This window comes from Plecotus auritus, assembly GCF_963455305.1.
Source record: "Plecotus auritus genome assembly, chromosome: 5".
NCBI lineage: Eukaryota > Metazoa > Chordata > Mammalia > Chiroptera > Vespertilionidae > Plecotus > Plecotus auritus.
The window spans coordinates 122,545,084-122,567,681 of NC_137776.1; the positions used below are offsets into that span (position 1 = coordinate 122,545,084).

A 22,598-nucleotide genomic window follows, 5' to 3' on the forward strand; every position below is an offset into this window, starting at 1 on the left:
GGTAGGTACTTAACATGTTAGTTTCCCTTTTTTCCCCTCTAATCTTTTCATTCTTCTCCCAAGCATACAACAACTGCACTTTCTTCCTCCTTGAAGATAAATATGGCTGTGTGATTTGCTTTAGCAAATGAAACTTGAGCAGCTTTAAAAGCAAGTATAAGATTTGCCATGCATTTTTTCTCTCTAGAAAGCAACTGGCAATGTTGCAGATAGTGACCAGCTCGGGGTCAGGAGTGAGGATGACACAGCAAAATTCACAAAGGATGGGTATTGTGAGTGAGAAACAAAAACTTTTGTTGTTTTATACCACTGTGATTTTTGAGCTCTTTGTTACTGCAGCATAACCTGCACCTTCCTATTAACTCACCAACCTTTAAATAACTGCATTTGCCAGTAACTCATTAATTCATTCCACAGATATGTGTTGAACAAGCACTGTGCTACATGCTGGGAAATGCATGATTCTGATTCTTGCCCTCAAAGAGCTCATGGTAAGGGGGGAAAGAGGGTCATTCTCAGAAATCTTTAATAAAAAGTATCTCCTGTTGATTCTAATGATTAACAAGAGTCAAGGTTGGGACACATATCAAATCCTTCATATATGTCCTGACTGCCTGCAGAAATTGGTCACATAGAAGCTGGAGATTGTACTACAAAGGTAGTAATGTGGAGGTTAGAATAAAAAATACAAAATGATGGTTAAACTGACAAAGTAAAAACTGCATCTTGTCCCTTGGTTGCCTGCAATTTAACCTGCCAGGAACTCTCTCTGACTATTTTAGTACCATGGGACTTACGAACAAAAGTCCCCAGGGTAATCAAGGGGCATCCCCTGGGCGGGGCACCGGAAGTAAAAACCGAGGGACCAGAGCCCAGAGCCCAGCCGGGTGTAGCTCAGTGGTTGAGCATCGACCCAGGAACCAAGAGGTCACCAGTTCGATTCCCGGTCAGGACATATGCCCAGGTTGCGGGCTCGATCCCCAGTGGAGGGTGTGCAGGAAGCAGCCAATCAATGATTCTCTCTCATCATTGATGTTTCTCTCTCTCCCTCTCCCTTCCTTTCTGAAATCTATTAAAAAAAAAAAAACAACAAACAACAACAACAAAAAAACAAAACAGAGGGACCAGAGACATGTAAGAGCTGCCTGGGGGAGATACTGGCTCTGGGCAGAAGCAGAGGGAGAGTGTGGAAATGGGGCTCGACACCTGGAGCAAGGCCCACAGTGAGTGCAGAAAAAGCACCTGGAAGGAAAAAAAGGACGGGAGGAAGGGAGGGAGAAAGATAATATGGGAGGGCTAGAGGAAGGGAAGGAAAGAGGAAGGTAGGAAAAAAGAAAGAAGGGGGAGGAGCCTCGAGTTTTAAAAAAACATAGTGCTCATTGGCTAGAGCAGAGGTTCTCAACCTTTCTAACGCCACGACCCTTTAATACAGTTCCTCATGTTGTGGTGACCCCCAACCATAAAATTATTTTCGTTGCTACTTCATAACTGTAATTTTGCTACTGTTATGGATCGTAATGTAAATATCTGTGTTTTCTGATGGTCTTAGGCGACCCTGCTAGCGGTTCTCAACCTGTGGGTCGCTAGAGCAAGGCCAAGGGAGAGCCCAAAGCTGGCACCAACCAGTGTCTGTCCCTGAGAGCATTCCAGCAGGCCCCCACATGTGTGTCAGTCAGATGCCTGCCCCCCTCTAGCAAAGCTCCAAGACCAGCAAAGCGTCTGCTCTGCACAAACTCTGAGCCTCTACGGGCACCTCTGCTGGGCCCTTCGGAGGCTCAGTGCAAAGTGAGTGCCTGGAGAGCTGTTTCTCAGGTTGTTGTCGCCTGTGGGTCTCATGGATGGGAGCCCTGTTGGTTCTCAAAGCTAGCAAGGAGGCCTTCATGCCTTTCTCGCAAACATCTTTTCCACCTTTACACATTACATCACCTCCCAAAGAAATAGTAACTGTTGTCACTTTCTGCAAACAACTGGGGAGGTGCCGGCATAGATGACACCAAAGTTGGCAGCACGCTCAGGCTTTGGGAATCCGGTGCGACCCAACCTGTATGATTTCTCCTCTGTCCTTGCTCGCCCGCAAATCCTGACCCCGGTTCCCACTGCGGAGAAATCCTAAGAGACGGCTGCCGGCTTCGCCTCTGCTTCCAGGAGGCGTGGAGCCCAGCGCGCGGGAGCCGAGCGCGCCGCAGCCACGCTCCCCGCGCAGAGCCGGGAGGGAGGGGCCGGAGGGGCCGGGCCGCACCAGAGGCGGCGCGCGGGGCTCACTGCGCTCAGTCTCCTTCCGAACCCAGCCCGGACGGCGGGAGCGGCGGCGAGTGCGATCCGAAGCCGGAGCCAGGGCCTCGGAGCAGAGAGGTGGAGGGCCGGTGAAGAGCTGGAGAAGCGGTGGACTGGAGCGCAGACCGCGCCTGGACCCCCGCCGTGTGCGCGTCTCCCTCACGATTCCGGTGAGTGCCCGAGACCGAGCCTCTGCCAGCCGCCAGGCTTGGTGGCTGCCTCGGTCATTGGTCGCTGTTCCCAATCCCGGTTGTGCGCACCCCGTTGCTGCGCCGCCGCAGGCTCACAGGTGGCTCCGCGGTGGACGTGGCAGCCCCAGGCCCCGCCAGGAGTTAGCCAACTCTCTCCGCTCCGGGCGCGGTTTCCGAGCCTCCAGTGCTCCCACCTACCTCCCTTGCTTCCGGCTTGGGGTGGGGAGCGCACCGAGGGGTGTTCTCTCCCCCGCCCCCCACCACCACTAACGATTCGGGGAGATGTGGGCCAGGCGCCTCCCCAAGCTGCAGCTCAGCTCCTGGCTCGCTAATGGGACAGCCTGTCCTTTAGTTTTATTCTCCTATTAACCCACCAGGGAAAGTTCGGGACCACACGAGGCAAAGTTGGGGCGTGGCTCGGGGCACACTTCGCCGGCGGAGGCCGCTCTCCTGGAGCGGAGCTGTGGGTTTGCAGGTCGAGCCCGACTCTAGCTGGGGCCGACAGTGCACCCTGGGAGTGGGGTTGGTCTCTGCCGGTCGCGGGCTCAGCGCTGACTGCGACAATCCCCGGAGAGCTGTGAGTCGCTCTATCGTTCCTGCTAAGAGTATAGACTAGACATCTGCCAGCCGCCGGGAATCTGTGACGGGCTTGGTTTATCTCAGAAATAAGCAGCATCTCCGCCTGGTTTGACTTGTGCTCTTGCTCTGCAAACCTGAGCTCCAGCTAATCTCAGTGTTTAACTGGCGTGTGTTTCATTAGCTTATTTCACACCTGAGATGATCTCTGAGAATGTCCCTAAAGTGAAATCTTTGATGTGGGGGACGCGGGGAGAGAAGGGGGGAAGGGGAGACTGTTTTTAAAGAAAGTTGGAGAGAGGAACCTTCAGATATCAGCGGCAGTGTCTGGATATTTTACCCATCTCCTCTGTGGGCTAGAGCATGAGAGCTGCTTGGATGTCTAACTGACGAGATGAGTCGGTGCTGGGGCTATTTTGGGCAGCTTTTGTGGATGGAGGTATTGCTGCAACTTGCATATTGTTTATGAAGTACACATTTGGTCTCTTGAAATAGCCTTCTTGTTAAGAGTTGTTTGATTTACTAAGTTGTCTATTTCAAATATGACTCGAGATTGGTTTTTAAAGTGAGCTTTAGCTGACAACAATGTCTAGATGTTGAGGGAAGACAATTTGTTCGTGTAGCTAGAACATTCTTTTGTAAACTTAAATTTTTCAAGGTCTCGCTCTCTGCATCTGATGTAGGAGAAGCTTTTCATGAAAAATCAAATCCTGAGATCTTTATGCGTTCAGGAAAAGATTGCTACCTCCGCCAACACTCAACCCTTTCCAAATGGTAGGTTAAATCCGAAAGGTGTGCCTGCATCTGGAATTACATAATTGGGCTAACAGAAAACAGTGAGCAGTTGTTGGTTGTCAAGTACATAGGTAGTTCTAAAAGAAGTGGTATCTTTGTAGCACTGGGATGTTGTTACGGGATTTAGGGTGGGACAGATTTTCATCTAGAAAATTTTTATACTTAATACACATCTACATAGTCTATACCTAATATTGTATTTACCAAAATGCTTGTGTTTGTATATACATTATTCTAAGTGCCTACTCTGTGCCACATCCTGTTCTTAATGCTTCATGTGCTTTAACTCATCCTCAAAGCAATCCTTGGTGGTAGGCGCTGTCATTGTCCTAGTTTTTGAAATGGGGTAACTGAGGCACAGAGGAGTTAAGTAACTCACACAGCTATAGGATAGGACTGTCTTAAATCTACAAAATTCGTTTGTAAAAAATACATATTTATGATATACTTACCCTTGTTTTTATTTCTTAAAGCATAAATGTCTAAAGTATTTCCTGTGAAGCATAAGAACCCCTGACTGTGGAAGTGCCGCACAAGCACCGTTGACTATAAAGTGAGGCAAAGTATGAAAGAGCCGTCTGGTTGAGTTTACGATTGGAAGACCACCGTGCCCACCAGGAGACCCGGGATGGATCTGCACCAGAGCACCACCCTCACTTTCCCTGAGAAACAGTGTCCAGAGACATCACCTTCTGGCTGTAGGAAACATTATGCTGTCAGGAAAAAACTGAAGTTCATTCGAATCTTAGGCCTTTTCATGGGCCTGGTCGCCATCAGCGCGGTCCCATTTTCAGTTGGTGTCTTTTCTGAGACAGAGACACAGAGCACAGGAGAGGCCAGTGGTGCAAAGGGCCCTGGGGTGGCACACAGTTACCGGCAGAGAACTCTCTTAGATTTAAATGACAAGATTCCGGATTACACTTCACAGCCACCTCTTTCTGAGGAAGGCAAATCTGAGAATAGTACAGATGAGGACCAAGGGAACTATCCAAGAGACATCTTTTCCCTCGAGGAGCGAAGAAAAGGCGCCATCCTTCTCCACGTCATTGGAATGATCTACATGTTCATAGCCTTAGCCATTGTCTGCGATGAGTTCTTTGTTCCTTCTTTGACTGTCATCACTGAAAAACTGGCCATCTCTGATGATGTTGCCGGAGCCACCTTTATGGCTGCTGGGGGCTCAGCCCCAGAACTTTTCACGTCTCTCATAGGGGTGTTTATTGCTCATAGCAATGTCGGCATAGGCACGATTGTGGGCTCAGCGGTGTTCAATATCCTCTTTGTCATTGGCATGTGCGCTCTGTTTTCCAGAGAAATCTTGAACCTGACATGGTGGCCACTCTTCCGGGATGTGTCCTTCTACATCATTGACTTGATCATGCTGATCATATTTTTCCTGGACAACATCATCATGTGGTGGGAAAGCTTGCTTCTCTTAACAGCTTACTTTGTCTATGTGATCTTCATGAAATTCAACGTCCAGGTAGAAAGATGGGTGAAGCAAATGATAAGCCGCAATAAAGTCGTCAAGGTGGCAGCACCAGAGGCCCAAGCAAAGGTTGGTGGTGGTGGCTGTTTATTGAATGTTCAGAATTATTATGTTTTTGAGATCTGCCATTTTTTAATGTGATGGTGTTTGGGGCTGCAGTGGATAATAGGTTGCTTTCTGCAGTTCTCTGCTAGTCAGACTAACATGGCAGTGAGAAAAATTATATGGAAATGTTCTTGTGACTCTTTACTAGGTTCTCAAGCTGTTTGCTTCAGAGTAAAACACTCATAAATATAGGTTACATAAATACCCCAGAGCAGACTCAGCAAACAAAATAATCTATCTCTTATTTCCTGCAAGTAGGTATAATGATTCTGTGAACAATTTAATTTTCATGGGGAAGTTAATGATAAATTTGTGTCACCAAAGCTATCTCTTTAAGTCAACAGCCTAGCAACTAGCAGGACTGGTCATCAGAGTGGGTCATGTCTATTCTTGATCCACACAGTAATGCTCCAGATCACTTGGTCAGGGACTGATTGGGATCCATTACAGAGAGTCACTGGCAGGCCCTGCTGTCTGCCTCTGTAGCTCGATGGCACATTTTGCACACCGTGATAAACAGGACCCAAAATATTTTCATAGTAAACTTTGAAAGGTTTTTAATGACAGTAGTGGCCATCCTACCACTTAGCTGGTGAGCAAATTGGTAAAGAGCTTAGAAGAAATTGATCTGCAAAAATGTAAATCCTCACTTTGGAATGTTGTCTCTGAATGTGATTTTAAACAGAAAATCAAAATACATATGCAGACTTCATACTAGCATCTGGGAAAATTCTCATGTGTGCAAAAAACAGATGTTGAGTAGAGGGTGAGATATTTTGTTCAGCATGAAAAGAAAAAAAAATTTTATCAATTTAGTATAACTCCTTTATGGTCAAGTTCCATGACCTATCCATTTTTTTTTTTTTTTGTAGCAGTCATGAAATGGGAGCAGAGTGCAGAAAAACATACCAGTAATATTTCTATTTGTTATATGCAAAAGAGAACTACATTTTTTAATATTTCACTCAGTGTATGGTTGTTAGAAACTGCAGTAAAAATAATCACGTCACACTATACATGCAAATAAGCAGTCAGATGTGATACATGAGTATATATCCTTGTGGGCGTAGGACAGAGTCATTACTGAAGCCCCTTTCCCTGCTCTAATTTTATAGCCAAAAGATTGACCCCTCAAGCCCTTTCCTTGACTCTGATTGCTAGTTTGAGTGGTTTGTGTTAATAGACTTACGTGTTTATGGCAACTAGAGTACTGAAGGAAAAGCATATATATTAGAGGCAAGGAAATGATTTGGTGTCTTATAAATATCCTTGGCACATCAAGGGTAAAATGTCTTTTTGAGAGCTCAGCATTTTTTTCCTGTTACCCCATAGCGGAACTTCATTAATTTAAATACAAACTTGGCAAAATGTTATGTTGGCGACATTCATGAAAAAGGAATTTGTAGGGCAATGCAGTAGTGTATTGAAGATTGCAGGGGGTTTTGTATTCTGATTGGGGCAGGATGCTGGTCTCATGCATTTGCGAATAACTTTTAAAATACCGTTTATAGACAATGTTTAATCAGTCAGAAGCCATTCATTAAAGTAGCTCTAGCAGGATTTTTACCTTCTATATTAGATGACTGTCATGTCATTTTTATGGTCATTTAAAAGTCAGAAACTTAGGCTCACATTCCTTAATAGTGGTTACTCAATTCCATAATTTTCCGCTATGCTTAATAGTGTGCATATTTTATTTTGGAGATTGCAGATTTATCTAATTAAAATAGGAAGAAGATGATATTTATGACTATTACTCCTGTTTCTGATTCCCGCCCCCCCCCCCCAAGTGTGTTCATGTGTTATTTTCCTTTTAGCACCAAATACCTTTAATTTATTCCTTTTAGTTAGTGTTATTTCTTTTGGTATTCAAAAACTAAGTCGAACTATAAATATAATGGAAACATAATTTTTAACATAGTTATGCCTTGTTCGGTAAGCAAAATGTTTGTTTGGTGAATCAAAAATGCTAGAACACAGTTATACATTTTTAGGTGAAATGGTGCATAATGGTGTGTGATTTCCTTCATGAAATTTTGCCTTGTCAATTTCACTTTTGAGTGAATGATTGCTGAAAAATTTTGTTCTCAGCAGTTAGTCTTTATCAAGCACCTGATTTCAGAATCTTATGGAGATTTTGCTCCCGAGGCCCTAAACATAAGGTGTCCCAAAGGCAGATGAGTCCTTGGGTGTGGCCATACAATCCTCGGATGGGCAAAGTTGATTTCTGGCTGTGCACCCCACCTTTCCTACAGAAGCCAGTGCTTCTAGCATCATCAGAACACTCAAAAGGAAGATCCTAAGCCAAAATCCGGCCCTCAGTGGAGTCTTCATAAAGAGGAATGTGCTGTTTGTAAACTTAGGAAGCAAAATACTAAGCATGCCTTCATGCAAAGCCGCTGTATTATCTTATCGCACAATTACGGGCATAGGAATTTGGGGAAGTAGAGGAAACATTTTATGTATTCTTGTACAAATCATTAAAGGTTCTGGCTAAAAAATCATCAGCTCTGCTCTCCTCTAGTCAGTGAAATATCTTTGGAACGACTTGCTTCATAGACAAGTTGAAAGTCTTAATTTGGTTCCATTATTGGTGACGTATGTCATGGGGCAACTGTGAAGTATGGGAAAATGTGAACTGCCACATTTTTCATAGTTAAAGTAATAGTTTCTCATCTCAATTGCTCCACCCCGTGTGGTTTTTATTTGTAATTATTTATTTTAGTGATAATATTATCCTTTTTTAAAAGCTGTGTAGCGTCACAACATGGTAAAGGTACCCCAGGCTTTGACGTCCTGGAAAAAAAAGGAGGGGTTTAACCCCATGTGTGTAATAAGCCCTGTGATCTCAGAGAAGTCACGTAAACTCACTGATCCTCCTAATGAAAATAATAGTACCTTCTTGATAAAGTTTGGAAAATTAATAAATGAAGAATGTTAAGCAGCTACCATAGTCCGTGGCAAATGTGTGTTGTTCAGTAAATGTTCGTTCTCTTCCTTTGATCTTTCGTTCTTAAATGGAAAGAGAATCAGAACAAATTATTTCAAATTGGAGAATTTCAAAACACTTTTTTTTAAATATATTTTATTGATTTTTTACAGAGAGGAAGGAAGAGGGATAGAGAGTCAGAAACATCAATGAGAGAGAAACATCGATCAGCTGCCTCCTGCACACCTCCCACTGGGGATGTGCCCGCAACCAAGTTACGTGCCCTTGACCGGAATCGAACCTGGGACCTTTCAGTCCGCAGGCCGACGCTCTATCCACTGAGCCAAACCGGTTTTGGCTCAAAACACTTTTTGAAGGTTGGAATTCACCCCAGTGAATCACTGAGTTAAGCAAGCCATTGTTTAGAGGCAAATACTGTTTGTCGTATTATAATATTTATAAGCCCTAGTTCACATACAGTGAATATATATATGCAGGCCACATATTATCATAAACTCCAAGGAGACCTCCAAATGCCTTTGTTATACTAAAATTTTATTGTGTAGAATTTTGCTTGAAATAAGTAGGCCATTAGATGGGGTTTAGAAAGATCTATGCTAAGCAGAGATTTTTGTTTTAAGGGTATTTTTATTTATAAATGATTGAGATTCTCATCTAAAAACCTCTCTACAGCTGATTAGGAGGAAGTTTGAATCCTGAAGGATGCGACACAGTGGATTTCCAGGGTTTTAGAAGCAGTTTGCTGCGCCTGGCTGCTGCTGAGGTCTGTTGATCTGCTGTGGTGCTAGGCTGTCATTGGCCTAGAAAGCAGCTGTCCATGGTATTTAACTTCTTCTTAGACTTGGCTCTGTAATCTGACAGCAAGTCAGCCCAGTTGTAATGAAGGGAATGGTCTAAATAAAGATGCTTAAAGCTGATAGTTGAGGAACAGGCTACTTAGCAATTTAGGTGTGCCTTGCTTTATTCAGATTGTGTGTTCCTGAAAAGTTGTTTGTAAGCAGAATTTATGCAATTCAAATTGTTATTAATGTTCATGGGAAAATCAGAAATGAAATGTTATATTTCTCATATAGTGAAGTATTTCTTATAAACCATAAATAATATTATGAATACAAATGTATAGTCCCGAGTTTGCTTAATGCACAGAATATATTTTAAAACTCAACCTTTGCGTCCCCTCCAAGCCTAGTAAACAAAGTAGTAAAATAATTGTACAGATTCCAAGGAAGGGAAGGGAAGATCATCCGTATAATAGGTAAAAAGATAGTATTACTTCACAAACTTGGAAACTGTCCTTCTCAAAAGAAAATGTGGGCATTAAAATTCTTAACAGACCAGATGCCTATGAATTTACTGTGCTTATCTGGGGGTCAGAGTGGCACCATTCTCCTTGTGTTGTTTTCCCCTGCTCATATTGAAAGTAAGCCCTTCAGTTACTGCATGTGATTTAAAGAATGAACAAGGCATTTGGAGGGACCCACAAAGCCCAGTGGACTTCAGTGCACTGCCCCCCTTGCTACTCTGGTGTTACCCTTACTACTCTGGTTTCTTCAGCAAGAGACTACCTCAACTTTGTGAATCTTCCCAACAATGTTCAGAGGAGACGTTACCCCCAACCTCCCTTTCTCCCTTCCTCTTCTCCCTCTCTCCTTTGTCCCTTTATCTCCCGTCTCCTCTTTAACCTCCCTTTCTTTCCTTTCCTTTTTTTTTTTTGGTAGAATCAGATAATTTGTATTTTAACTTTAACAAGGTTGTTATATTAAGCTGCTCTCTGGCTATTGAGGAGGCAAGTATATCTACAGTGTGGATTTGATTGGTTTTGTTTTTCATCCTTTTACTATCAACCTTCTTTTGTTTTAGGTAAGTCCCTACTGAACAGAATATATGGCATTTTGTTTAATTCAGTTTCATAATCCTTATCTTTTAACTGGAAAGTTTAGTTTATTTACATTACTGTGATTACTTTTACATTTAGATTATTTTCTACATGGTATTTTATACTTTGTATTTGTTCTGATCGTTCTGTTTCATTTTATAATTTTTCCTTGCCTTTTGTTTTGGATTGATTTTTTTCTATATCTTTTTTCCCATTAATAGTTTGGAATTTATATACCCTATTCCTATTTTTTTTAGTGTTTACCCTGAGTTTTAACATGTATATTTAGTTCAATATAATATAATGTAAAGATCTTTATATTCCTGCTAAACAGCCTAAGATCTTAGAACATCTTAATCCAATCACCTTTCCCCATTATATAAGACTTGAAGTGCATGATTTAAGTTCTACCTTGATGTTTTATAGTTTTATTGAGGTATAATCTTCACTTTTAAACCTACAAATTAGACATTGTCTTTATGCCATCAATGTTTTTGTATTTACCCACATTTTTACTAGCTTTCCCCTCCTCATTCCCTTTTTCATGTCAGACTATTCTCCTATGAGTTTTTTTCCTCTACCGACTTATATTCTTTATAAATTTCTTTAGCACGAATCTGTTAAGGTGAATGCTCCTGATTTTTATTGCTTAGAGATGTATTTTATTTTTGTTCTTGAAAGACAGTTTTGATGGGTAGAAAATTATTTTTTCAGCCCATTTTGAAAATAATATATCACTGATTTCCAATTTTGCTGTTCAAAAGACTGCTTTTGGTGTAAGAAATCTGTCTTTTCTCTTTGACTGCTTTTAAGATTTCTTCTTTGTTTTCGGTATTCATAATTTTCCTTATGCTGGGACAGTTGTGTATTTTCTCACTTATTTATCCCATTTGTGATTCATTAGACTTTCCGAATTTGAGGATTAGTATCTTTCACCAATTTTGCCTCTGCCTCTTCTTATAATCTAGAATTCTGATTAGATATACCATCTCTACCGATGTTTTTTAACTACTCATATTTTTCTTTTATTTTATTTTTTTATTTTTTTTTTTAAATAAATCTTTATTCAGATTATTACAATTATTTCTCCTTTTCCCCCCCATAGCTCCCCTCCACCCCTTTCCCACCCCACCTTCTGCCCTTACCTCCCCCCCACTGTCCTCATCCATAGGTGTATGATTTTTGTCCATTCTCTTCATGAACCCCCCCCATACCCCTTTCCCCCTGAGAATTATCAGCCCACTCCCTTTCTATGCCCCTGATTCTATTATATTCACCAGATTATTCTGCTCCTCAGGTTTTTAATTCACTTGATTTTTAGGTTGGCTTGTTGATAGATATGTATTTGTTGTTCATAATTTTTTCTCTTTACTTTTTTCTTCTTCCTCTTCTTTAAGAATACCTTTCAGCATTTCATATAGTACTGGTTTGGTGGTGATGAACTCCTTCAGCTTTTTCTTATCTGTGAAGCTCTTTATCTGCCCTTCAATTCTGAATGATAGCTTTGCTGGGTAGAGTAATCTTGGTTGTAGGTTCTTGCTATTCATCACATTGAAAATTTCTTGCCACTCCCGTCTGGCCTGCATAGTTTCTGTTGAGAAGTCAGCTGACAGTCGTATGGGTGCTCCCTTGTAGGTAATTAACTGTTTTTCTCTTGCTGCTTTTAATATTCTCTCTTTGTCTTTTGCTCTTGGCATTTTAATTATGATGTGTCTTGGTGTGGTCCTCTTTGGATTCCTTTTGTTTGGGGTTCTGTGGGCTTCCTGGACTTGTAAGTCTATTTCTTTCACCAGGTGGGGGAAGTTTTCGGTCATTATTTCTTCAAATAGGTTTTCAGTATCTTGCTCTCTCTCTTCTTCTGGCACCCCCATAATTCTGATGTTGGTACACTTGAAGTTGTCCCAGAGTCTTCTTACATTATCTTCAACTTTTTGGATTTTTTTTTTTTTTGCTTTTTGCTTTTTCGGTTGAGTGTTTTTTGCTTCTTTGTATTTCAATTCTTTGACTTGATTCTTGTGTTCCTCTATTCTGTTTCTGGGTCTCTGTATAATATTTTTTATTTCAGTCAGTGTATGTTTAATTTCTAGTTGGTCCTTTTTCATATCTTCGAGGGTCTCGTTATATTTATCGGCCTTTTCTAGGATATTCTTAAAAAGTCTTATAACGGTGGTTTTGAATTCTATATCCAGTCGTTTGTTTTCCTCCATTTCTTTCGTTTGTGATCTGATTCTTTGACCCCGCATTTTCACTGAATCCCTGAGTTGATAAGGTAGATATTTGTGCTAGGTTTCCAATATGGCCCAGTGGGTCTGCTTCCCCAGTTAACCTGAGGTGGACACTCTTGGTGCACCCCTTTGTGGACTGTGTGTACAGCCTTGTTGTAATTAAGTCTTTATTGTTGTTGGTATCACTGGGAAGAATTGACCTCCGGGCCAGTTGGCTGTAAGGATCAGCTGTGTCTATGCTGGGAGAAGCCCGGTGCTGGAGACAGCCTTATAAGATTAGACTTGCCAAATTGCAATAGCCTCTTTGCTCAGCTTGGATGGGGTGGAGTCTCAGTCTTGGCTTCCTGTCAGCCCCGCCCCTGCGCGCATGTGCGCTTTCAGTCCTCCGCCTTCCCCAGCTCGAGTCTCCGCCTGAGAGTCCAAACTCCCCCCACAAGATCGTGGGTCCCCAGGGGCTCGCCTGGAACTGGGGTTCACTGCAGTCAGAACTGGGGCTCGGTGCAGTCAGAATCCTCTGACTCCCCTCCACTAGGGAAAGCCTGTGGCAACTTCCGCAGCTTTTGTGCGCACTGGCGCGCGCGCGTGTGCGCACTTTCAGTCCTCCGCCTTCCCCGGCTCCTGAGTCTCCGCCCGAGAGTCCAGACTCCCCCTACAAGAGCGTGGGTCCCCAGGGGCTCGCCTGGAACCGGGGTTCACTGCAGTCAGAACTGGGGCTCAGTCAGGATCCTCTGACTCCCTTTCACTAGGGAAAGCCTATGGCTACCTCCGCAGCCTTTGTGCGCATTGGCCCGTGTGCGCCTTCAGACTTCTGCCTTTCCCAGCTCGCGGTCCGAGGCTTCCTTCCCCCTTCCGCCAGAGGAAGTCAGCCAAGCTCTCAGCCGCCCTTCCTCTCTGCGCGCACAAAGCCCCTTTGCCGTACCTCCAATTCTCTGTGAGCTTTTCTCCTTCCTTCTAGTTGTAGAATTTTCACTCAGCCTGCTTTCCTGTGGTTCTGGATGGTGTCCGTTCTGTCTTTTAGTTGTAGTTTTGAAATTGTTGTGCGAGGCAGCAGTTTAGGTGTTTACCTATGCCGCCATCTTGGTTTTCCCTACAATCCATATTTTTCTTTTAAATCTGTGTTCCTCACTGTGGTCATTTCTTCATAACTGCCTTCTAGTTTCTAATTTTCTCTTCAATTTTGTCTAATCTGTTCTAAAACTCATTGTTTAGTTTCTATGATTAATTATTATATTTCTCATTTCTAGAAGTTTTTATAGCTCTTTTTCAATCAGTCTGGTTGATTTTCATTGTTTCTTTTTCTTTCATGTCTTCTTTTATTTGTCTACCCATGTTAAATATATTTCTGTTTCATCATTGATATTTCCAATGTCAATATCATTGCAGGTCTAGTTTTGTTATTTACTGATTCTCAGTTTGTAAGGTTGCGTTCTTATTTAGTGATTCTTTTATGAAATTTTGAATGCATACTCCTTAGAACTTTACCTGTGGGAAGTCGTTGAGGCCTGAGTTTTAAGTGTATTCCTCCAGAGAGGATTGTATTTTTCTTTCCTCAAGCATCTGGGAGTACAACAAACCTGGAAACATTCTAACTTAAATGTATTACTTTTTTCTATCCAGGTAGTGTGAATTGAGGCGCGCTCTCTCTCTCTCTCTCTCTCTCTCTCTCTCTCTCTCTCTCTCTCACACACACACACACACACACACACATTAGAAATTCTTAAAGGAGACTTTTTTTCTTCAATGCCACTCAAAAACCAACACCAAACTAGGCACATCTTGCTATCTTCCTTTGGTAGGCATTATTTTTCCTTGTTCACCTCAAAAAGTGTCATCCCTTCAGGATTTCCAGCTAATTAGGAAGGAATGTGGCTGTTTGGGCCTTATGTTTATAGCTTCTAAGACCTAGAACAGGCAACTGTGGAATGGTAAACACCTTGAAGGCAAAGCAGTGCTTGTGTTTACTTGGTGTTCTGGGTTCTATCCTAAGAAATTCCTCATTCCTCATTAACATATTTGGTTAATTTAACAACATATATAAAATATAATGTCCAGCATGTTTAGATATAAAGGTTTCCCTGAATATTTAATCCCTCATATTGCCAGAAATGTATGTTTTAGACTAGATTTATAAAAAGATAATGCATATAACAATGAAACTGATAGGGAATTTTAATTGTATTCTTTCAGAATGTTTAACACCACCTGCTCCTGCCAACAACAAATTTTGATTCAAATAAAATCTAATAGGCAATTCTAATAGTAAGTCACATGGGTCCATTTTAAATTTGCCTTTTAAATAATATTTTTACCAAATACTAATATATCTATTGTATAAGATTACAAAAATAGACCAATATAAAATATAAAAAGAACATTTAAAATAATATATAATCTCTCCATTGTACCATCCAAAAGTAACCTTGAACATTTTTACATGTAGTCTTCCAGATTTTGCTTTTTCTTACACACACACACACGCATTTACATATATCCCTATATATTTAAATAAATTGGAATAATATTGGATATCCAAAACTTTAAATTAAGGGTAATAACATTTTAATAGTGTTTTAACTCAGCTTATTATGAGCATTTCCTCATGTCATTAAATGTTCTAAAATGTTATTCACTGTTCAGCGTTATCATAAGCTGGAAAGTCATTTTCATGTTGTAAATTACTGTGACATATAAGTACTAAAAAAATGCTACAACTATGAGCCTTAAACATGAATTGATGATTTTAATTTTTTTATTTTTTAATAAATCTTTATTGTTCAGATTATTACAGTTGTTCCTCTTTTTTCCCCCCATAGCTCCCCTCCACCTGGTTCCCACCCCACCCTCTGACCTTACCCCTCCCCCCACACTGTCCTCATCTATAGGTATATGATTTTTGTCCAGTCTCTTCCCACAACCCCCACACCCCTTTCCCCCTGAGAATTATCAGTCCACTCCCTTTCTATGCCCCTGATTCTATTATATTCACCAGTTTATTATGTTCATTAGATTTTTTATTCACTTGATTTTTAGATTCACTTGTTGATAGATATGTATTTGTTGTTCATAATTTTTATCTTTACCTTTTTCTTCTTCTTCCTCTTCTTAAAGAATACCTTTCAGCATTTCATATAGTACTGGTTTGGTGGTGATGAACTCCTTCAGCTTTTTCTTATCTGTGAAGCTCTTTATCTGCCCTTCAATTCTGAATGATAGCTTTGCTGGGTAGAGTAATCTTGGTTGTAGGTTCTTGCTATTCATCACTTTGAATATTTCTTGCCACTCCCGTCTGGCCTGCATAGTTTCTGTTGAGAAATCAGCTGACCGTCATATGGGTGCTCCCTTGTAGTTAACTGTTTTTCTCTTGCTGCTTTCATATTCTCTCTTTGTCTTTTGCTCTTGGCATTTTAATTATGATGTGTCTTGGTGTGGTCCTCTTTGGATTTCTTTTGTTTGGGGTTCTCTGCGCTTCCTGGACTTGTAAGTCTATTTCTTTCACCAGGTGGGGGAAGTTTTCTGTCATTATTTCTTCCAATAGGTTTTCAGTATCTTGCTCTCTCTCTTCTTCTGGCACCCCCATAATTTGGATGTTGGTATGCTTGAAGTTGTCCCAGAGGTTCCTTACACTGTCTTCAACTTTTTGGATTCTTTTTTCTTTTTGCTTTTCCAGTTGGGTGTTTTTTTGCTTCTTTGTATTTCAAATCTTTGACTTGATTCTTGCGATCCTCTAGTCTGATGTTGGGTCTCTGTATATTATTTTTTATTTCAGTCAGTGTATACTTAATTTCTAGTTGGTCCTTTTTCATATCCTTGAGGGTCTCGCTAAATTTATTGGCCTTTTCTAGAAAATTCTTGAAAAACCTTATAGCCGTAGTTTTGAACTCTATATCCAGTCGTTTGCTTTCCTCCATTTCTTTCATTTGTGACCTGTTTCTTTGTCTCCGCATTTTGGCTGCTTCCCTGAGTTGATAGAGTGGCTTTGTGTGCTAGGTGTCCTATAGGGCCCAGTGGTTCAGCCTCCCCAGTTACCTGAGGCAGACACTCTTGGTGCACCCCTTTGTGGGCTGTGTGCACAGTCTTGTTGTAGTTAAGCCTTGATTGTTGTTGATATCACTGGGAGGAATTGACCTCCAGGCCAGCTGGCTGTGCGGATCAGCTGTGTCTATGCTGGGAGAACTTCTGTGCTGGAGTCACCCTTGTGAGACAAGACTTGCAAAAGCCTCTGTGCTCAGCTTGGATGGGGCAGAGTCTCAGGGTGGAGCAGACAGCATTGTTTTCCTGTCAGCCCTGCCCTAAGAGGCCCCTGGGACTCAGTGTCTCAAGGTAATCACTGCAAGCACCTCTGAGAGAAAGCCGCCTTTGAGTTCCGCCCGCTGCCAGACAGTCCAGTTTCTCCCTGAAAGAGTCTGGGTCCCCAGAGTCTCGCCCGGAACTGGAGTTCACAGCCGTCAGGAGCTTTTGTCTCCCTCCCGGTTGAGAAAGCCAGCCGCGTACTCAGTTGCCAGCCCTCTCTGTGTGCGCGCACACGCGTGCCTCGGTACCTCTGCCTTCCACAGTTCCTCTGAGTCTCAGTGTGCTTTTCTCTTTCCTTCCAGTTTTAGAATTTCCACTCAGCCAGCCTTCCTGTGGTTCTGGACAATGTCCGTTTTGTCCTTTAGTTGTAGTTTTGAAATTGTTGTGCGAGGCAGCAGTTTAGGTGTTTACCTATGCCGCCATCTTGGTTTCTCCTGAATTGAGGATTTTAGAGAAGCAGAAATTCTGAATCAGCTTATGAGTTTTTTTAAGTTTGTGCTATATTGCAACATTTTATATGTGAAATAGCAATTCATTGTTTTAACTTGGATTTCTTTGATTAATTGGGAAATTAAGTATGGAGATTCAAATTTATCTTATGTAGATTGTCAATTTCTTATGTTTCCTTTGTATCATCTTAAAAGTTTGCTGTGATGGATCAGATCTCTTACAAATATATACTGAGAGTCCCTAACCTTAGCTGTCACCCTCCCCACATTTCCATCTAACCAAAGCCAGGAGGTTTTGCAGTTTATGTTTTAAAGGATGAATTTTTCTGAAGGAGGAGGACTTGTGACCAGTAGTTGGGAAACGAGGTTCATGGGACTGGTTGTATCCCACAGCATGTGACCTTGGAAGATCCTGTATTTACTAGGCCTCTGTTTTCTCATCTGAAAAATGGGAGATTTGACCTGGATGACCTGAAAGATTGCTTTCAGCTTGTCATTTCTGTCCTGAGAAGTTCTAATCCTTACTATGTCAAAGTAATAACCTAATATATTCACCTAAAACAAAAGGCCAGATTCTAACCATACTCATATTACTGAGCTCTTTTTCTAAACTGGCTTACATGGAATGTTTTCATGCAAATGATTTACTGGCTTGGCCAAGCAATAATTCTGGCTTAAGCATGCTGTGGGAGTAGCTCTTCCAGACAGAACAACTTGCATGGGAGAAAGTCATATAAGTTTACTGCATCTGTGGCTTCAGGCAGTGAAAACCCCACTTGGCAGCTGCAGGTTCTTCCCTGGGCTGCGAGAAGAAAGGGATCTGGAAACCATGCATGTACTTAACACCAGGTCCTTACTACACCGCACTCTGAATTATATATCACACCAGGAATCTGAGCATAAGGAAACAAATGATTGCCTAAGGTCCAAATTTAGTCATGTTACACTCCATTTGAACTTGGGTCCGTCTGACTCCTAAATGCATGCTTGTTCCCTCAGTGCTTCTCACTGGACAATGGGGAATAAAGACAACACAAACCTCCAAATTAGATTGACGTTTCATGTTGGGCTCTGTTAAGTCAGTGGCTCTCAAATATGTTTTTACCATGACCCCCACTAAGAAATATATTTTACATCCCAACCCAGTATATACATGCACATACATGCACACAGATATGCACATGTTTACATATATGTATAAAAATAAAGTCTAATTCTTATGTCTTATATTTTCTATTCTATTAAGAAAACTAGTTTCACCCTGGCTGGGTGGCTCAGTTGGTTGGAGTGTCATCCCGTAATCCAAAAAGTTCAGGGTTTGATTCCTGCTCATGGCATATACTTAGGTTAAAGGTTGGATCCCCAGTTTAGGCATGTATGGGAGGCAACTGATAGATGTTTCTCTCTCTCTTTCCCTTCCTCTCTCTCTAAGAAGAAATAAAAACATGTTGATGGGTGAGGATTAAAAAAAGAATACTAGTTTCAACCCTCTAAAGTAATTTCTTGACCCACCAATGAATTGTGACCTGAGATACATTTTTTAATACCATGTTGAGATTTCTTTTTTCTCTTCTTCCTCTTACCAGAGCTGTCCTGTAAGCCTGTGCTAGTTTACTAGTTGTTTGTCTGATCAAGGGATGAATAGGGTCAGAAATGCAGGCATTACTCTGCTGGACAAGCTATGTGGTTTGGGGGGGACTGTGGCTGCCCAGGGGAAGGGGTGCCTCTTCTTCATTCAACGGAGGTGACCTTTGGGCTGGTGGTGGCCTTCTTCTTACCCTCCACTTCTCCCTTTTATACTAGATTATTTAGACTTCCTTCCCAAGTGCTCACTACATCTATGACCAGTTAGGTAACCGGCCAGTGTAGATTTCTGCGAGTCCTCAGATGCCAACACCTTCCAAGCCATGTCTTGCTCTCTGGCTGTGACACAGATTGATTGCAGAGTAAGGAAGGTGCAGATCGAAGCATGATATGCTCCCTGAACCTCATCCTTGGTTCCTGATAAGCTTGTCATCAGGTGGAAAAGAAATGTAGATGAAACAGGGAGGTATGAAATCAGAGAGAAGCAGAACCTTGGCGAGAAGACAGAAGCTGCATTTCAATTACGTTGGTTTCCTTTTTATGACAGATTGAATTTGTAAACCAAGGGATACACACACGGTTCTTGTGCTAGAAAAGCTGGTGTGTTTGGAGAGGGTCTGGGCACCAGTCATGTTAATGCCATGTCTACAGCTCTAAAGGATGTCCTTGGAGTCCTGCATTGCAGGAACCAGGCCTGAGGAGATGAGTCCCTTTCATCCCCCACACTGGCTGTCTAAACCTGGTCTAAACACTTTGCCCAAAGTGTCCTCTCTTTATAAATGAAGGGGCTAGTTTAGCTTCAGGATATCCCCCCTCCAGCTCCAATAACTCTGTGCTTCTCTGTTAATGGGAAAGAAACAAGTATATGTCTGTATTATGAACTAGGCCCGTGGTCAGCAAACTGCGGCTCGCGAGCCACATGCGGCTCTTTGGCCCCTTGAGTGTGGCTCTTCCACAAAATACCATGGCCTGGGCGAGTCTATTTTGAAGAAGTGGCGTTAGAAGAAGTTTAAGTTTAAAAAATTTGGCTCTCAAAAGAAATTTCAATCGTTGTACTGTTGATATTTGGCTCTGTTGACTAATGAGTTTGCCGACCACTGGACTAGGCAATAAAAGTGGTGGTCAGGTAAGAAAGCCCGGAACTTGCCTCCTTCAGAGTTCTTTTCCAGTTAAAGGGGATACTTTCTTTGGAGGGGCTCTGAGGGCTTCTTACCCATCTGTAGGACCTTCTTGGAAAGGGCCAAGTGAGTTTCTGGTGCTCTGTAACCTGCTTTCTCTTTTACTGCTTGATGGACACTGAGCTGGGCATGCTGGTAGAAATACAGGTTTTACCCCAAGCAGCTCTATTCCTCCCACTTAACCTGTCATCTGTTGCCCTAACCACTCATGTAGGCTGAGTCCACTTCATTTTACCTGCTACCTGATAGCAATCAAATAGATGTTGATAGGCACTGAGCATTGGTACGTTCCAAGAACCTGTGATTTAACTTTCTAAGAAGGAGTATGATGGTTGAGATGTAACACAATGGAATTGTTATTTAAGCCTGGGCTAGAGTGTGACCCTCCTCCCTATGTGATCTTGGGCAAGTTACTTAACCTCTCTGGGCTTATGTTTGCTTGTTTATAAATTAAGAAAAAATAATAGAATTTCCCTCATGGAGAGGCTATGAATTTTAATGAGATTGCTCAAGAAAAGTGCTTAACAGAGGATGAGCCCAGCCACCCACCCAAAGCTGCTCTACTCCTGGTCGCTTGTCCTCATGAGTCCCTTGCCTGTGCCACTAGCCTGCTCTCCCTGGTCCTGTGTCACCTCTGGCTTGTTTTTCTCCTGCCTCACTGCCTGTCTATGCCTCCCATACAGCCATATGAAGGTACAGTTTCCCCACTAATCCCTAACTAACAGACTAATCCTCGGTGTTTGGACTTGAACCTGCTTTCTGCTGTTCTTATACAGGATTAAGAGAGAAGCAATTTCCCTATCTATGAAACTGAACCTCACTCAACCATGAAATTCTCTGGGGCCCCCCTGTCACTGCCCTATAAATGTACTTGCTCTTTTCTTACATACATCATCAATATTTAATCTTAGTTTGTCATGCCTCCATTCACTCGTGGTTGTGCCTTAATGTTGGTTTGCAAGCTTCTGTGTTTCCTGCCTTGGGTTCAATCATACTCTTGACTCAGGGACTAACCAGTCCCATTTGCAGTGTTTGGTGCTTGGTTCATGGGTAAAAGGGCAAAGGGACTTCAAGATGTTGATATTGGCCCTAGCCTGTGTGGCTCAGTTGGTTGGAGTATTGTCCTGTGCACTAGAAGGTGGCGGGTTCGATTCTCAGTCAGAGCACATACCTATGTTGTGGGTTCAATCCCTGGTCGGGGTGCGTACAGGAGGCAACCAGTTGATGTATCTCTTTCGCATCAATGTCTGTCTGTCTGTCTGTTCACATCGATGTCTGTCTGTCTCTCCCCCTTCTCCCCACTTTTCTCCCTTCCCATTCTCCTTTCTTCCTCCCTTCTCTAAAATCAATTTTTAAAAAATATGTTGATAATGGTGGTAATGAGTGTTCAAAATAAAAAGTCTGGGCCTGAATCAGTCATAAGATGCATGGCTTATGTATTCAAGTCAAATTGCAGGCAACAAATTTCTGATTTAAGAAATAGGAGTCATTAGAAATTCTCTAATCCTCTCAGGATGCAAGTATGGGGGTCAGGACAGCTAAGGGCTTTCCATAATAGAAGCCAGATCACTTCCAGATGTGAACTTTGCCCATTTTGCTGCCTGGACCTTGGCACTTAGCTTTACACATCTTGGTTGTGGGCCACTCCTGCCCACCCACCTCTCTCCCTCAATGTAGCTGCTCCCACGCCAGGCCCTGAGAACATTTGCATCCATCTTGAACAAAGCTTCGTAAGTGGAGCTATATACAGTAAATAATAATACCAGTAATGATCTACTTCGTCATTGTCTAGCGTGAACAGTCATTGCACACACCTGATTAATGAGCACACTCCCAGGGTAAAGAGAGCTTATCCAAGCAATCACGTTTTGTACAAAAAATGCACAATTGATTCAAGTTCCAGTGGTTTCCTGGGCACTCAGGAAATATCCTCTCCCGCGCTTCTAGCTTGCTTCAGCTGCACAGTCACTGGTGGCATGGTGGACGCAGCGCTGTGGCCCTGGACAAGAGGCTGATTTATTTTAAATGGTTCAGATGTGCCAGGCTGCTCTTTTGATGCTTCCTTTGAAGGGCCATGACAAATCAGCTGTTTTCTGCTGCCTTTTATTTTAAGACCAATTAAGTGGATAGCCACAAATAGCTCTGACCTTGAAAGTCGTAAGTGAAGGTGAGATGTGATAACAGGCTTAGGAAACATATGTTTTGGCACATTAGTGCTCTGCAAGTCACACACACTTAAGGAAAATAAATAGAACAGGACAAGATAGTGTTGTGCTTCAGGAGGAAAAATTTGGATGTCCTGGAAATATCTCCACATGCTGCACTGGTGGATAATCATAAACTGTGCTAAAAATTAATCCAACCCTATCTCACTTCACTGTGCCCTGGGAACGTGGTATTGCCAGTGACGTTCAGTACATAGTCACCTTGGATCGGCATCTCCGCTGCACGCCACCACTGAGCGATGCTTCCTTCTTCTCAGCAGCCCCAGTACATCCTTTCAGTTCATTATTTTTAGTAAAACAGTACTTAGAGCACCATACCACCATTTCAGTTCAGTTTCTTACAAATGTGGATCACAGGACAAATCTTCTGTAATTGAATATGTTGTTTTAA

At 42.3% G+C, this 22,598-nt stretch overlaps 1 protein-coding gene across 20 annotated transcripts in view; it reads left to right on the forward strand.

Moving 5' to 3' along the window:
* Positions 1-2,095: 2,095 nt before the first annotated feature.
* SLC24A2 (solute carrier family 24 member 2) overlaps positions 2,096-22,598 on the forward strand; it is a 235,309-nt gene continuing 214,806 nt past the window's right edge. For 11 of the 20 annotated variants that reach the window (XM_080670171.1, XM_080670173.1, XM_080670158.1 and 8 more), the window contains exons 1-2: positions 2,266-2,444; positions 4,310-5,394. In XM_080670171.1, the coding sequence (XP_080526297.1) occupies positions 4,465-5,394 (930 nt within the window). In that variant the 5' untranslated portion in view covers positions 2,266-2,444; positions 4,310-4,464. Of the gene's footprint in view, positions 2,445-2,746; positions 3,043-3,699; positions 3,816-4,309; positions 5,395-22,598 lie in introns of those variants that run through there. The other 9 variants (XM_080670170.1, XM_080670174.1, XM_080670160.1 and 6 more) reach the window with 7 other exon arrangements.